We start from the raw sequence: 17,658 nt of genomic DNA on the forward strand, positions 1-17,658 counted from the left end.
TACGGAACCTGCTCCAGGAGCACCGGACTTGTCACTGGAGGACCAGGAAAAGGCGGTTGTAGTATATAGTCATAATTTGCCGGCACTGCTATCTAGTAGAATTATGAATAAAGGTGGCTTAGGCTTAGCTGGGAAGCATTGACAGAGCTGTGCCACATCCTTCACGAAGATCTCTGCACTATATGAAGCATTCATATGGTGGCATGTGCCTCGGAATTATGCATTGAACTTCTTTCAAGGTACCAGTGGGGACTCTGCAGCAATGGCTGGTTTGCTACGATAGGCCTGTCACGGTTACAGGTGAATTATTAAGCAGGGCCCAACAGCTTCAGCCCTGTCGTCACAGACCAGTACAGTAACATGGATACAAAAGAGTGGAATACAGTTGTGGTGGGAGCGCGGGGAAGAGGCCAGAGGTCTCAGTAACCGTGCACTCTTTGCCGTTTGGGCCCCTGGGTGTGATTTTGTGCTCGTCAACCCCAGAAAAGGGAGGTTTTAAATTTTGCTTCATTGCTATGCACAGGTGGTATCTGTCTACCGGAGCAGCTTCATGCAGGCCAATGGCTGCTGCCCTGGATGCTGCAATAAGGTTGTCACTTTAAGGCATTCATTGGAATTTGGAGTGAATGATGAACAGCACCAAGAAGAGTCGGGCTGCCTTCTGCAGTCTTAGTCTGTGGTCAGCAATGTCATGAGATTGTGGCATTCGTGCTACAGCAGGTTTATCAAACAGTGCTCCCGTGAGACTGTGCATTTTGTGTGTTGGACCAATTGGAACCAGCTTTACACTGTACATATTTCCCCTTCCATCCCCGCCAATGGCGCACCTCCCAACTTTCTCACGCTGTTGGCTGCATTGAGCGCATACGGGACACTCAGAATAAATTCTCTTCCTACCGCTCTCATAAAATGCTCAAAGTAGAACTTAAAAGACTCCTTCTCCACCGACCACCCCTCAGTTCATCAACCATCTCTATGGTTCTAAACATTCAGCCCAAATTTGGATCTCTGCAAAGTGGATGGTGACTTTACACACACTTTTCGCTTAGCTTCACAAGTAGCAGGACGAGGAAACTCTGATCATCAGGCACGTTAAAGGTCTTATTGCTGCACTTACCGAGGAGCAGAGGTTTCTCATGGCTAACGTTGTTCTCTCAACCAATTGCACAGCCCCTCCCCCTGACCCCAACCGGGAAAATGAACCGTTTATCTGGCCATTCATTAATTTACTGTTTGTGGGATCTTGTTCTGCACAAATTGGCTAAACCCATTTGCCTTTCGCTGTGACTGTGTTTCGAAAGTAAGGTTTTGGAATGTGATAATGTGCCCTATAGCTGCCCTGTATGTTTAGGATCTACTTTGAACTTAGGAGGTCAAGATAAAAACAACTAGATACTGTGCCATACATGGCCCTCCTCGTGAATTTTATTTGCTGCCTTGTGGTTGCTACGAGTATCTTAGCCGTGGTAATTTTTGTTTACAGCCTGGCAGCTTCATCGCAGCACCAATTTTATTTTTCTTAACCTTTCTCACATTTGTACTATTGACTTATGTTTCAGCCAAATGGAGGATAGCGAAATTAGACCACTTAACATGGGAGATTTGTTGAACAGGATTCTGCAGCCCGCCTGTTGTATTGACAAAAATATGAGAGGAAAGTGGGGAAATAGTGAAAATATGGAGGACAAACAATGTGTCAAGCTGTGCCCATTTGCCCATTATTCCACCTCTAACTGAATTGCTACATTTAGTAATGTAACCTAACCTTGAATTCCTCATATTGGAGAGTTTAAACTAGAATGGCAGGGGGATGGGAACCTGAGCAGATGGGTTGGGGGGGGTGGGGTGGTGAACAAGGATAGAAACGAAAGACAGAAAAGTAAGAAGCAAAAGTGGAAGGCAGAAAAAACAATGGCGAAAAACAAATGGGGTCATAGTACAAAATAAAGCAAAATAAAGGTTGAGAAGACAAATCTTGAGGCATTATATCTAAATGCGTGGAACATTCGCAATAAGGTAGATGAATTAACAGCGCAAATAATTATGAACAGCTATGATTTCGTTGCAATTACGGAGACATGACTGCAGGGTGACCAAGGATGGGGACTGAACATCCAGAGGTATTCAGTATTTAGGAAGGACAGACAAATAGGGAAAGGAGGTGGGGTAGCATTGTTAGTAAAGGAGGAAATCAATTCAATAGTGAGGAAGGATATTGGCTCAGGAAATCATGATATGGAATCTGTTTGGGTGGAGAAACACCAAGGGGCAGAAAACAATGATGGAGGTTGTCGATAGGCCCCCAAACAGTAGTGAGATGTAAGGGAAGGCATTAAACATGAAATTAGAGACGCATGCAATAAGGGTTCACACTGTAATCATGTAGACTTGAATCTACATATAGATTGGACAAACCAAACTAGCAATAATATTGTGGAGGAGGACTTCCTGGAGTGTGTACTTGATTTTTTTTTTAGACCAATATGTTGAGGAACCAACTAGAGAGCAGGCTATCCTAGACTGGGCATTGTGCAATGAGAAAGGATTAATTAACAATCTTGTTGTGCTTTGGGGAAGAGCGACCATAAAATGATAGAATTGTTCATTTAAGATGGAGAGGGAATAAGTTGAATCTGAAACTAGGGTCCTGAATCTAAATAAAGGGAACTACGAGGGTATGAGGCGCGAGTTGGCAATGATGGATTGGGGAACCTTACTAAAAGGGTTGATGGTGGATAGGCAGTGGCTAATATTTAAGGAAGGTATGCATGAATTACAACAATTATTCATTCCTGTCTGGCACAAAAGTAAAACAGGAAAGGTGGCTCAACCATTGATTATAAAAGAAATTAGGGATAGTATTTGATCCAAAGAGGAGACATATAAAATCACCAGAAAAAGCAGCAAGCCTGAGGATTGGGAGCAGTTTAGAATTCAGCAAAAGTGGACAAAAAGATTGATCAAGAAAGGGAAATGGAGTATGAGATTAAACTTGCAGGGAACATAAAAACTGACTAAAAACTTCTATAAATATGTGAAGAGAAAAAGATTAGCAAAGACAAATGTAGGCCCCTTACAGTCAGAAACGGAGGAAATTATAATGGGGAACAAAGAAATGGCAAAAGAATTGAACACACACTTTGGTTCTGTCTTCACAAAAGAGGACACAAATAATCTCCCAGAAATGTTAGGGAACCAAGGGTCTGGTGAGAGGGAGGAATTAAAGAGAATCAGTATTAGTAAAAAAAAAAATAGTGCTAGAGAAATTAATGGAGTTAAAGGCTGAAAAATCCCCAGTATGCAGTATTTCTAAGTTTGCTGATGACGCAAAACTGGGCGGGGTTGTGAGGAACATGCAAGGAGGCTTCAGGGCGATTTAGACAAGTGTGTGTGGGCAAATGCAGTATAATGTGGATAAATATGGAGTTATACACTTCAGTTTGAAAAACAGAAAGGCAAGGTATTATTTAAATAGTGATATATTGCGAAATGTGGATGTACAAAGGGACCTGGGTGTCCTTGTACACCAGTCAATGAAAGTAAACAGGCAGGTGCAGCAAGCAATTAGGAAGGCAAAATCCTTAAAATCTACATCCCAGAGTACTAAAGGAAGTGGCCTTGGAAATATTGGGTGCATTGGTGGTCATCTTCCAAAATTCTATAGTCTCTGGAGCAGTTCCTACAGATTGGAGGGTGGCAAATGTAACCCCACTATTTAAAAAAGTAGGGAGAGAAAAAGCAGAGAATTACAGACCAGTTGGCCTAACATCAGTAGTGGGGAAAATGCTAGAGTCTATTATAAAAGAAGTAGTAACAGAACACTTGGAAAGCATTAACGGGATTAGATAAAGTCAGCATGGGTTTATGAAAAGGAAACCATGCTTAACTAATCTACTGGAGTATTTTGAGGATGTAACTAGTAGAATGGATAAGGGAGAACCAGTGGATGTGGTGTATTTAGATTTCAAGAAGGCTTTTGATAAGGTCCCACATAAGAGGCTAGTGGGCAAAATGAAAGCATGTGGAATCGGGGGTAATATATTGGCATGGATTGAGAATTGGTTGGCAGACTGGAAACACAGAGTGGGAATAAATGGTTCTTTTTCTGGATGGCAGGCGGTGACTAGTGGTGAACCACAGGGATCAGTGCTTGGGCCCCAGCTATTCATGATATATGCAAATGACTTGGATAAGAAAACCAAATGTAGTATTTCCAGGTTTGCTGATGACACAAAACTTGGCGGGGTTGTGAGGAAGATGCAAGGAGGCTTCAGGGCGATTTAGACAAGTTGTGTGTGGGCAAACACATGGCAGATGCAGTATAATGTGGATAAATATGAAGTTATACACTTCAGTTTGAAAAACAGAAAGGCAGGGTATTATTTAAGTAGTGATGTATTGTGAAATGTGGATGTACAAAGGGACCTGGGTGTCCTTGTACACCAGTCATTGAAAGTAAACAGGCAGCTGCAGCAAGTAATTAGGAAGGTAAATGGTAGGTTGGCCTTCATTGCAAGAGGACTTGAGTTCAGAAGTAGGGATGTATTTCTGCAGCTATACAAGGCCTTGGTGAGACCACACCTGAACATTGCATGCAGTTTTAATCTCCCTACCTAAGAAAGCATATGCTTACCATAGAGGGAGTGCAACAAAGGTTCACTAGGATGATACCGGGGATCGCAGGACTGTCGTATGAGGAGAAATTGTTTGACGGGGCCTGTATTCACTCAAGTTTAGAAGAATGAGAGGGGATCTGATTGAAACGTATAAAATTCTAACAGGGTTAGACAGACTAGATGGGGAGGATGTTTCCCCTGGCTGAGGTGTCTAGAACCAGGGGCCCCGCACTCAGGGGCAGGCCATTTAGGACAGAGATGAGGAAAAGTGTCTTCACTCAGAGGGTGGTCAACCTGTGGAATTCTCTACAGAAGGCTGTGGAGGCCGGGTCACCGAGTATACTCAAGAAAGAAATTGATAATTGTTTGGATATTAGGGGCATCAAGGGGTATGGAGAGAAAGCGGGAATATGGTGTTGAGTTAGAGATCAGTCACGGTCATATTGAATTGTGGAGCATGCTCGAAGGGCTGAATGGCTAACTCTTGCTCCTAGTTTCCAGGTTAAGTGGTTTTGAGCGGCAGGTGAACCTGGTGGTAAATCCGGCACTATGGAATTGGGGTGTTGTTTAAGTTTGCGAGCCATCAGGTTCAGGGATTCCTGCACTGCTGAATCTGTGAATTCCAGTGTTTTCTGCCTGGATGTGACATTGTGTACCTTTTTAAACAAAATGTGCGTTAGGTTAAAGACAAGAGGTCACACACAGCCTGAGCTTGCAAACTGCGAAAAAGTAAAATCGCTTAACCTTTTCTAATTATTTTTTAAAAAGTGGTTTAGTACACACGTTGAGATGCAGTACATGGTGATGCAGGATTCACATGACACGTGTTTTAAACCAGTAATCCTCCTCCTGAGAAGTGGCATTTACCTGTGCTGGGGCGTTGGAGCTTTAATACAGGAAGGAACAATCAGAGGGAAAGTCACCTGAGGTTAATTACATTTATTTCTTAGTGCAGTGTTTAGTATTGCGGACAAAGGGCTACAGGCAGGTTGGCTGGTTGTCAGGCAGTCTTTCGGTTGTGGCCCTTGCAGTCGTATGTATTTACTCAGCCTTACGCTTGAGAAGATGCTGTAGATGTGATTCCTCCCTTGAAACATATCTCTGCATTGACATACGCATGCTACCCCTTTGGAAAGATCACCTAATGAGGGTATGTGGGGAGTATGTTGGCTTTATTGGCACCAATCCTCCCTTCTTTCCATTATTTTGAACCACCAGCCTCTTGCCAAGATCTGCTTTGCCGTCCCTTTGTTCTCTCATGTTAAGAGCTTTTTGACTCTCTCCTCGGATAATCCATACCTGACCAGCCGTCTTCATAATCTCCTTTGTTGATGAAGGGGGACTAAAAACCAAGATTTTTATTTAAAAATCTGTCACTTAGTCTTACAGAATCAGTCATGTGACATTTCTTTTTGTTAAATTTTGAAGACTTTGAAAACATTCTGGTAAAAGCAGGAACATAGTGCAGCCTTGTGTGAGACGATTTTAGCTACAGGTGAAGAGAAAGACCTTCATGGAGCCCGGCTGTGCCATCTTTGAATATGTCCATTGACTTGCAGACTCATCACCACACGAGTGGCACCTTCTTGTTGCTGAGCAGTTTCTGTGGTTGCTGCCCCCTTAGTCATTGGGAAAGGACAGAAATATTGGGTGGCAGACAATTTAAAAAGAAAACTGACAGAAGGGGAAATTAAAAGCTAATACAAAAAGCAAGCAGCTGACTCTGATGGTGTAAAATTGATGGACAGATTTTTGACAGGTATGTGTGTTAAGAAATTCAGACCAAGGTGGTGGAGATGAGATGAAGATTAGCCATGATCTTACTGAATAGCGGAACAGGCTGGAGGGACTGAGTGGTCCATATTTGGATCCGTGATCACAGAACGTGACCAAAGACGCGCTGGTTATGTAGTTTGGCACAGTTTTAAAAGGTGAAAGCATTAGTCACGCCTTGTTTTAACTTATTGCATTAATGCAGCACAGAAGGAAGCCACGCTAGCACTCTGTAGAGCAACCCAGTCAGTCTCATTCTCCTGCTCTATCCCTGTAGCTCTGCAGGTTTCTTTTTCTCAGGCGCTCATCCAATTTCCCTTTGAAGTCGTTCACCGACTCCGCTTCCTCCACCTTCATAGGCAGCAAGTCCCAGGTCATGACCATTCACTGTGTAAAAAAGAGTTCCCGCCTTGCCTCTCTTGCCCAAAACCTTAAATCTGAGTCCCTTTGTCTTTGTACCATGAGCTACTGGGCACTTGAGTAACCTAGTTTATTTAAAATGCCTCTGGACAGCCCTTAAACCTTTTTAGCCCACTGCGACTTTTGCTACAGAACCAACGTTTCTGCTGAAAAATAAGTAATTTTGTTTTCTTTCTTAATCTCTTTAGTAAATCATTCCTCAAAGCCCACAGAAGAGACGGAACGGCCGGCGTCCACTTCCACCGACACGGCCGGCACAAGCGACAGGTGTAGTGAAGCGCCCGAGGCAAAGGAGCACAGTAACGGTCTTGGGGAATATTCGAAGAAACAAAATGGCAGCAGCGGAGTTCTGAGCGAAGAAGCTTTGAAATGTGCTGAACCTTTAAAGTGCAGTCCTAGCGCAAAGGATTCACAGGACAAAGCGAATGAGAGGAAACCTTTATGCGATGCCATTGTTTCTCACGCACAAACTGCTGTTGCTGACGCTCCTGTGAAAGCGGACGAATCAGAACACTCGCTTGAGTGTGGCGTTGTGGCGACGGAGGGTAACTTGGAACAATGCAGCAGGGAAGGTGAAGGTCAGTTAACTCAGGCCAGTCGTGAGCTTGACTTTGATTTGTCAAGTGACAGCGATAGTGAGTCACAGGAGGGAAAAAGAGACTCCGCGTCACCCTCGCCTACCTCGAGCTTAGAGGCTGAGAAAGAGCAAAGGAGCTTGCCTGAGAAGAAGCCGAGGAAACAGCGAAAAGGGGGACCCGGGCAAGCGGAAACGAAACTCAACCACTCGGAGAAGGAGAAGGTGGGGGATTTACTAGAGTCCGAAACGCAGGATAAAAGCGCTGACCAGGGACCCGAGGGGGACGATGATCAGGACTCACTGGGTGATGTCGGGAATGGCTGCACTGATAAGAAAGAGGCTGAAACCGAGTCTCAAAATAGCGAACAGTCGGGAGTAACAATGGGCGAGTCTCTGGACCAGAGCATGGACGTGGAGGAGGAGGAGGACCAAGACGAAGATGACCATTTGATGTACTTGGAAACCATCCTGGTCCACGTCCACACTGAGTATTTTGCCCAGTATGAGAAATACCTTAAAAAAGAGAGACAAGTGCCTGACCTGCGAAAGATTGTTCCAGAACTGAAGAGCAAGGCACTGGAAGGCACAACGATAATATTCAGTGGACTCTACCCCACAAACTACCCAATAGAAAAGACAAGAGAGTGGTATCATGCCACGGCACTTGGAGCCAAGGTTAAAAAAACCTTATGTTTAAATCCCAAAGATCCCAACAGGACAACTCACTTAATTGCAGCTCGACCTGGTAAGTGCATTCATGTCTGTGTCGTGCTTTTTTTTTGTAGGACAAATGAAGAACGAGTCCGTTAAAGCATACATGCTGGGTTGGATTGCCATTTTTACTTGTATAATAACACAAGGTAATGGACCGTTTGTTGCTTTCATTCACAATGCTGCATCTTGTCGCACACATGTGGCTGTCCATTCATGTCCTACAGCATGGCTGCAGATATTAGAAATTGATTTCATTTCCGTTGTATCGATTTAGCTTTTTTTATTAAAAACTGTGGGTTTGTCTGTCTAGAAATGCACCATTTACACCAAATGCGGTTATCAGTCCTGGTCACTATTTCATTGGTTAAAAATTCGAACAACTTGCATTTATGTGGCGCCTTAAACATCCCAAAGCGCTTCACAGGAATGTAACGAGAGAGCAACTGGCACTGAGCCAAAGAAAGGAGCTGGTAGGACAGGGTGCCTAAGCTTTTGGGCAAAGACTTTGGAGGAGAGGAGAGGCTCAGGGAGGGAATTCCAGAACACAGGCCAATGCAGCTAAAAACATAGCCAGTGGCGGTGGATTGAAAAGAGTGGAAGATGCATGAGAGGTTGGAATTGGAGGAACGCAGAGCTCCTGGAGGGTTTCAGGGCTGGAGGAGATTACCAAACTGGTTGTGGGGGGTGGGTGGGGGCATTGGGGGGTGTCGGGGTTGGGATGTGAAGGAGAGTCGAGGCCATGGAAGGATTTGGACATCAAGAGGAGAGTTTTAAAACTGAGTCTTTGGTAAACTGGAAACCAGTGTGGGCCATCGAGCACCAGGTGATGGATCAGCTGGTCTCGGCGTGAGTTAAGGAATGGGAAGCAGTTTTTTTTTCAGATGAGCTCAGGTTTTCAGGCTGGTGAGGCCAGTGAGGAGAAGGTTGGAAGTGTCAAGTCTGGGTGTCAAGCATGGATGAGGGTTTCAGTAGCAAGTGGGCTGAAGAGACAGGAGCGAAGACAGCTGGGAGATTGAAAGCGTCGCAGGTAATCTGAGGAGAGGTCTTTCCCAGGCTGGGATGGGGAGGTGAACGGCGGGGGATACAAGAAATAGCAATGTCTTTGTCTGCGATCGAGAGTTTGGGTAGAGGGAGGCCGTGTGAGACGGCAAGATGGAGGGGTTGGCTGTAGAAGAGCTTACGTGGAAGGAGAGACTCATGAGCACGGGAGAGCAGTGAACTCTGAGGAGAGCGGGATTGGCGAAGTTGGGTATACTTTATTCTTTTGAGACCGTTAAATTTTGCATTTACAGTTGATAGTAGAAGCTTCAATACTTCCTTTGGATAATGGATTGCTTAGAATTGCTCATGGCAATTGATCTGAGGCAGCGTTGGTAAATTAGCCTTTGGCCCGGAGACATGTTACTTTGAAAAGAAAAAATGTATATATTACTAAAATGTCTTTGAGTTGATCCATGTACAATCAGACCTGATGGCCTACTGGACGTCCCTATTTGAAATTACAGTGCCACCAGGTCTCGAAATCGCCTCTGGGTCTTCATTGCGGGCAAGTCTCGTGAGATTGCTGCAGTTCCAAAATGTCTCCAGTAATGTGCAGAGTGAGTGGAGGTAAGAGCAGAGAACCAATAATGGGGTCTTTCTAATCTTTGCCCCCTCCTCCCCTCCCCCCACCCCCCACTCCCCACCCCCGCCTTATTCTGGCACCAATCCTCCATCTTCAACCCTGGGGAGAACACTTTCTATTGACATTTTTAATTTGCGGGAAAAAAAGAAAAGAAAATGTGCGTTTCAGAGAGGAGAAAGATCAAGGTTCAGAGACTTTGTTACTATTAAATCATGTGCCTCCATTTAATGGACAGTTGATTGTATTTTTCACTGCTGTACATTTAGAATAAATTGCATGGTATTGCTCCAGTTATCAAACAATTGTACTATTGATGTTTCAAGAATATGACTGAGCCTATGGTGCTTTGAGAAAACAGGCAATGCAAGTCCCGAAAAACTGGTGTTCACAAGCCTTAAGAGTATAAGACAGAATAAATGTCAGGGTGTAAAGTCACTAGCAAGCCTCCCTTTCTTTTCCCACTCTCCCTCTCGCTTTGTTGTGTTTTACTTCTCTTCCTCTTTATGCCGTTCTCTCATGTTTGTCTTTGCTTTGTTTCCACTTGCGGGTGAGACCAGAACTAGGAACCATAAAAACAAGACCATTGGGAATTCAGGAGAAACTCCCTTGAGCAGAGAGTGGTGAAATTCTCTGCTACAAGGCATGGTTGAGACCGAAAGTATAGATGCCTTTAAGGGGAAGCTGGATAAGAGAATTCAGGAGAAATGATAAGAGTGTTGGCAAGGAACTTGGATGGAGCATAAACACTGGTTCATGGTCAAATGTCTTGTTTCTGTGCAGTAAGTACTTTGTAATGCGTCAACATGGAAGACAAGCAAAGAGAGAGACAGCACAATGATTCAAGCAAGCAAATGGGTAGAAGCCGCACATTGAGAGCATTGAGCTGAGGGGAATGGGGTTCTGGGCAGATGGTTGGCATTTCTGTCCTCTATTGTGTGTTAAAATTATGTCTGTGCCAAAGTAATGGCCTTCTGTTATACATCTGTTCTCATGTAGTCCAAACCTGTGGGTTTTGATGGGTGCTAAGCTTATTAACATTCTTTGAAAGATCTTCAAGAAACAAATTCATTAAAAACACATTCCACAGGGAAGAGAGATTTTCATTATTCGGATGATCTACAGCAGTTCTGCCCAATCTTTTTGAGCAGTGGGTCAGGTTCTTGTGACAGTAATCAATCGACCACACTTGATTTAAAGTGGGTTTTGAGTTGAGTAGAATTGTGATTAAGTACAATGTCCAACTCTGTTTTGTGTACCTTGGAATCCTTGGCCATACTATTTATTCCTCTGTGTCTCTGCCCCTTCCTCTCTGTCGCTTCTCTTTCTGCCACTCTCTGCCCCTCTTCTCTCTCTCTCTGCCCCCTTCTCTCTCTCTCTCTCTACCCCCTTCTCTCTCTCTGCCCCCTTCTCCCTCTTTCTCTGCCCCCTTCTATCTCTCTCTCTCTCTCTCTCTCTCTCTGCCCCCTTTTCTCTCTCTGCCTCCTCTTTTTTTTATTCATTCATGGGTTGTGGGTGTTGCTGGCTAGGCTAGCATTTATTGCCCATCCCTAGTTGCCCTTGTTCAGTGGGGCATTTTAACAGTCAACCACATTGCTGTTGGCCTGGAGTCACATGTAGGCCAAACCAGGTAAGGATGGCAGATTTCCTTCGCTGAAGGACATTAGTGAACCAGATAGATTTTTACAACAATCGACAATGGTTTCATGGTCCCCCCCCCCCTCCTTCTCTCTGTGCATTCCCCATTCCTATTTGGATGTTCTTTTTAAAAAAAATTGTCATGGCTCCAGGAAGGGCCTAGTAATTTGACCTGTCAGGAGGGATTGAAAGCCAGGGCTCTGTTGGCTGGCTGTCATGAAGCTATTAATATATACAACATTATTGGAAAATATTTTTCTTTTAAAATAGAGGCTCAGTCTGTGGGTGTGTCTTAATTGGATTAAAACCAGCTAGTCTTGGTGCACTAGCTTTGAGATGTAAACGGAAAAGTAGAGGTGCATTTGCATTTTGTTGAATAGAGCAGTCAAAAAGTGGGATGAAGTCTGGCACCGAGCAAGCAGAGACCAAGCAATGTTTATATTGCTAATAAAATTGGTACTATGAAACAGGTTTTATTGTTAGAAGAGGTGGAGTTCAAACAGGCTAGTGGTACAATGAAAATTTACATTCAGTGGGATGTGCTGGATATAACCCACAGCAGTTTTTGTGTGTGCAGAGCAGAGGCAATGTAAGATAGCAGTTGTAAGCCTGCAACTGTCTCCACAGGAACCAAAGTGAAAGGAACCTCATTTTGAATTCATAAGGTGAAAATGCTTTGCCTGGCGTCTGGTTAAACCTAAGGGTTGCTGTTACCCTAATGGAGGTTAGTTTGGGAATTTGTTAAAAGTTATGATAGTAATAATTTGTAGCAGTATACATTTAACTTATGTAAATTATAAAATGTTTCATTTAGTTTAATGTAAAGCCTCTCAAGATCTAATGATCTGATTCCTGAATTTAGGGGTGAATCTCAAAAATACGACTTAAAAGTTTAGGTTATGACAGTTGCTTAAAGTTTCCCTCTGGGATTTTTAAATAACTCAGCTTTACCATCTGCTGGGTTATAACACTGGGCAAATTTGCAGAGATGCCCACTGCTGCACAGTGTGCAGCAATGGTGTAAACACAGAAATCGGCTGTCCTCCCAAACTTCGCAGTCTCATACGGCCCTTCCCTCATGAAAGGCATGGCACCAATTCAGTTCGACAGCTCCTCCTCTGGCTTTGAGATTAAGAATGGGGTGAAACAGGGCTGCGTCTTAGCCCCTATTCTGTTTGGTATCTTTTTCTCTGCTTTCCTGACCTATGCTTTCCTTGCTGACATGGAAGGAGTGTACATCTACACGCTATCAGACAGGGAGCTCCTCAACCTATCAAGACTGAAAGCCAAGACAATACTTTAGCATGCCCTGACCTGCGAACTTATGTATGCTGGTGATGCTGCACCAGTTGCTCAGACAGAAGAGCAGCTCCAAAGGCTCATGGATTGTCAGTTCCACGCCTGTGTCATGTACTCCCTCACCATCATTGCCAGGGAAATTGTAGCAGTGGGACATGGTGTTGTGTTTCCACTTGTGATCAGACTCAACAACACACCACTGGGAGCAGTCAGCAAACTCTGCTACCTTGGCTGTGCGGTGACAACCTGTGGGAAAGCGCAAGACTGTTCACTTTGGCACGAAGAATAGAAAAAGGGGATTTATAAATGGATAGGGACTGCAGATTGCTTCAGTAAAAAGGGATCTGGGGGGGCCCTTGTACATGAATCACAAAAAGTTAGCATGCAGGTACAGCGAGCTAATTAGGAAGGCAGATGGAATGTTGGCCTTTATTGCAAAGGGGATGGAGTGTAAAAATGGGGAAGTCTTACTGCTGTATGGCATTGGTGAGGCTGCACCTGGAGTACTGTGTACAGTTCTGGCCATCTTACTTGCATTGGAGGCAGTTCAGAGAAAGTTCACAAGGCTGACTCCTGGCCTGAAGGGGTTGGCAATGAGGAAAGATTGAGCAGGTTTTGCCTATACTCATTGGAGTTTACAAGATTGAGAGGTGATCTTACTGAAACATATCATATTCTGAGGGGGCTTGACAGAGTAGATGCCGAGAGGATGTTTCCCCGCGTTGGGGGAATCTGGACTAAGGGGCTCTCCCATTTAAGACGACGAGGAAGAATTTGTCCTCCGAGAGTTGTCAGTCTTTGGAGCTCTCTTCCCCAGAGAGCGGTGGAGGCTGGATCACATATTCAAGGCTCAGAGAGACAGATTTTTGATTGACAAAGGAATCGAAGGCTTTGGGGGCAGGCAAGAACCACAATCACATCAGCCATGCTCTTATTAAAGGGCAGAACAGGCCTGAGGAGTCTCCTCCTATTTCTTATGATCTTGTGATAATACTGAAGAAAGGAACCGACCTCAGAGGGAGCGAGTTTAAAATTTGCCTCAGATTAAATATGTTCTTGCGGAAATGCTTTTAGTTTTGGTCCGTTTAAACCTAAGATTTGTGGCAGTTATGAATACTTAAAGGAGTTTTTTGACGTAACAGTGTTGTCAGGTGATTCTGTTTTGAGGAAAAGAACACTTGATTCACACGCTTTCTTTTGCCAGCCCGGTTTGTTGTGTCCCCTTGAAAAGGCAACAGTGAGAGAAAGATGTAAAGCAGGAAGGCATCTTCTTCTTTTGGAGTAAGCCTTCACTAACATTCCTCACACATCTAGAGAGTCCATTGGATAGTTTGCGTGGACACAGGGTCATGGCGACAAATTAAAACTGTGTCCGATTTTTCTCGGTGGGTGTGGATTCACCACCTGGTTGGTGCAAAGTGGAAAAGAGAAATGTCAAACTTATGGAGGCAGGAAGTATGGTTTGTGTGGGCTTTTTTCCCCCGGGACATTATATATCAAAAAAAAAATCAGATGTTTTCCACATCATATTCAATGCTTCTTGATTAAAAAAATTCACATTCCGTTGGGTTAGTGACATGCTGCACATGAGGGAGGTTGTGGCATTGCGGAGATGTGGCAAGTAAGTATAATCGGTGCAGCAATTCCACTTCATAACAGATGATTAGTTGCTGAATATAAGACCACAGTTCAATTTGTGGAGTTATGATGATGCCTTGTAAGCCCCCGGAAACTATTCATTTGATGTACCCAGGTGAACCTGTTCTCTCAGTGGGCTACTGCGCTTGATGGGAACATGGATTGGAGAATCATCTTAATTGTACAGCAAATGTGTTTAATTATACGCAAGTGGAGGGCATTAATTGGTCTTTCATCTGAGCGCATAAAAAGAGGCACATACTGAAACCTAGGGGGTGTGGTTGAGTTAGTTGTATGCTTGTAATGTTTCGCTCTGTAAATAAATGCAAGGCTGAGTAAACATCGGCTCCAGTATCAATCTTCACCCACTGGCTTTCTGGAATAGAAGAAAATCGGACCTGTGATCCCATGAGGATTGCAGGATCATTCCTCGTACACAGCTACACCTTCAAACTGTTTATGAGCTTTTTGATTCAGTAGTGATAAAGGCAGAATATCTGTACGAGTAACCGGAAAATATTTCACAGCATTTTAAAACACAACACCCTTTTAACACCCTGCAAGTGTACTTACACCATATTGCCTGCAGTGAGCGACACACACACAGTGATAGAATGAAAAAACAGTAAGTTGATGCTTCCATCCAATGCTCCTTTGGGGCCCAGGATACAATCTCGTCAGAAGCAAAGGAGCAGTAGCAAGAGCTCGATCACCCTCTGCGGGCAGTGCCATAGATGCTGGCAGTGACCCTGGAAACTGGCAGAGCCACATAGCGTTCTCTGGCGCCGTGTGTTCCTCTCGCCCCTTCGCCACCTGCTCACTTCCCTTTGATTGGTGCCTGGTGGAAGAGAACCAAGACCAAGGAAAAGATTCCCCCTGGAAGACTGGGAGAATGATTCTGCAGCACAACAGGAACAAAAAGTGGAAGCTCCTTTTTCTGAGAGAGTCAATCTGGTCACAGCAGAAGTGAAGAAAGGAGCCTGGTAATTAAAGCTGAACAGATATAGACTAATGGGCAGTAATTGGCCAGGTTGGATTTGTCCTTTATCTTTGTGGCCCTGATCTCTTTAGTATTTGCCTCAGGTTCTTTATTGTATTCAAAGTCTTTATTATTTTCAGGGTCGTTTTTAATTCCAGGCTAACTGTACAGGTTGAAAGCCCAAATTCCGGGGAGATTGGAAAACCGGCACAGTCTTGGTCCTGAGGGTGTGGGATTTGGGGCACTACTTATATTTTAATTAGACTTTTCAGTACTCAACGCCGTTATCAAACCAATATATATATGGCAGCTGGAATCCACTCTAAAAAAGACGCTGTTATGAGTCCAGTCCAATTAGTGCTGCCCTGTTGTTTGGTCACCTAGTAAAGTTTTTCAAATATATTTCGGATTTCTGGTGCCAGAGTGTGTAATTCACCATTTATTTAGGTACTCCTGTTTGAAGCACTAGTGCATTTTCAAATTATGCATGTACTTTTCTTCCTCTGTTTGAACCAGTGCAGAACTACTTTGAAGAGATTTAGAATACTGCAGCTTGAGAAGCATTAACACTGCTGCTCAGTAGCATACGTGAAGCCTTACTTATAATCCACTATCAGATAAATCATTGGCTTGGAGCTGACAGTGATGATAAATCAGCTCTGGTACAATGTGCAGCAACTTGTTTCAAGTAATGAAAAAGTTGGTGTTTTTTTTTCCAGTGAGGTCCTTTGTGTATAAAGCCGTTGGCTAAATTAGAACACGGTATCTTGTTGATCGACGTGTGAAATTGAGTAATTGTGTGTGAATTTTTATTAGGACAGGATAACAGAGCTTTGCATTAAATAACTTCCAGTGTGGGGATAACAATGTTAAGCTTTGAAGGTTCAAATGGATTCTGCCTCATTTAATGCTATCTGAATATAAAGTACTAGCGGGGAAGATAGAAAAGTACTGGAATGGAAATAACGATGCATTCTATCTGGCCAGTCCCAAAAAGCTAATAATCTCTCAATGGACATTCACCAGACTTGAATCCTGGGATGGTGGGATTGTCCTATGAGGAGAGATTGTGGAGACTGGGTCTATATTCTCTAGGGTTTAGACGAATGAGAGGTGATCTCATTGAAGCTTACAAAATTCTTAGGGCCTAGACAGGGTAGATGCAGAAAGGATGTTCCCGTGGGCTGGAGGCCTAGAATCAGGGGGCGTGGTCTCAGAATGAGGAGCCAACCATTTAGGACTGAGATGAGGAGAAATTTCTTCACTCAGAGGAGTGAATCTTTGGAATTCCCGACCCCAAGAGAGCTGTGGTGATTCAGTCATTGCACATGTTCAAGACTGAGATCGATAGATTTCTAGGTACTAGTGACATCAGTGGAATAGTGCAGGAAAGTGAGGTAGAAAATCAGCTATGATCTAGTTGAATGGCGGAACAGGCTCGAGGGGCTAAATGGCCTACCCTGCTCTTATGTCCCTAATTGTCCACTTTGTCAAGTATCTGCCCAATTATCTCCTTGGTTTGATTCCTCTAACTCCTGCATACAATTATGCTTTTGGTTTCAGTGTGTTATTTACCAGTGATAAAAGCAAAAAACTGCGGATGCTGGAAATCCAAAACAGAAACAGAAATACCTGAAAAAACTCAGCAGCTCTGGCATTAACGGCAGAACTGTTGAAAGGTCGTGAGGACTAGAAACGTCAATTGTGCTCTCCTCCACCGAAGCTGCCAGACCTGCTGAGTTTTTCCAGGTGTTTCTGTTTCTGTTTTTGTTATTTACCAGTATCGGAGACTTCTGTCCTGTGTTGTCTTGTAGCCTGCAGCTTTTTATGTTTGCACTCTCATTATTTTCCTTCTCTAGTCTTGTTACCTTCCCATTGAAAGAGCGATCCAATTAAATTCCACTACCCCACTCTTTCTCAAAGGCCCTGCAAAGTTGTTTTTTTAACGGTGTATTGAATTCCCTTTTGAAAGTTGCTATTGAATCTGCTTCCACTACCCTTTCTGGCACTGCGTTCATGATCACAACCAATTGCTGCATTAAAAATAATTCTTTTAATCTCCCCCTTGCTCCTTTTGCTAATTATTTTAAATCTTGCTCCTGACTCCCCTGAAAGTAGAAACAATTCCTGCTTATTTACTGTCTTAAAAGCTCCTCGTAATTTTGAACACTTCTGTTAAAGCTTCCCTTAATCTTCTCTGCTCTGAGGGGAGCAACCCCAGCTTCTCCATGTAACTGAAGTCCCTCATCCCTGCTATAATTCTGATAAATCTCCTCTTCACCCTGTCAAAGGCCTTGATATTCTTCCTAGTATGTGGTGCCCAGGATCGAGAGGACTCTTGCTGAGGACTAACCAGAGATTCATAAAGGTTTAGCGTGAGCTC

At 43.8% G+C, this 17,658-nt stretch overlaps 1 protein-coding gene across 3 annotated transcripts in view; it reads left to right on the forward strand.

Moving 5' to 3' along the window:
* The window catches only part of ctdp1 (CTD (carboxy-terminal domain, RNA polymerase II, polypeptide A) phosphatase, subunit 1), a 284,685-nt gene that overhangs the window by 61,522 nt on the left and 205,505 nt on the right, over positions 1 to 17,658 (forward strand). For all 3 annotated transcript variants that reach the window (XR_005943330.1, XM_041190089.1, XM_041190087.1), the window contains exon 8: positions 6,998 to 8,131. Coding sequence is in view for 2 of the 3 variants with exons in the window: in XM_041190089.1 (XP_041046023.1) it covers positions 6,998 to 8,131 (1,134 nt within the window). In the remaining variant the exon portion in view is untranslated. The remainder of the gene's footprint in view (positions 1 to 6,997; positions 8,132 to 17,658) is intronic.

This window comes from Carcharodon carcharias, chromosome 6 (genome assembly GCF_017639515.1).
Source record: "Carcharodon carcharias isolate sCarCar2 chromosome 6, sCarCar2.pri, whole genome shotgun sequence".
Taxonomy (NCBI): Eukaryota; Metazoa; Chordata; class Chondrichthyes; order Lamniformes; family Lamnidae; genus Carcharodon; species Carcharodon carcharias.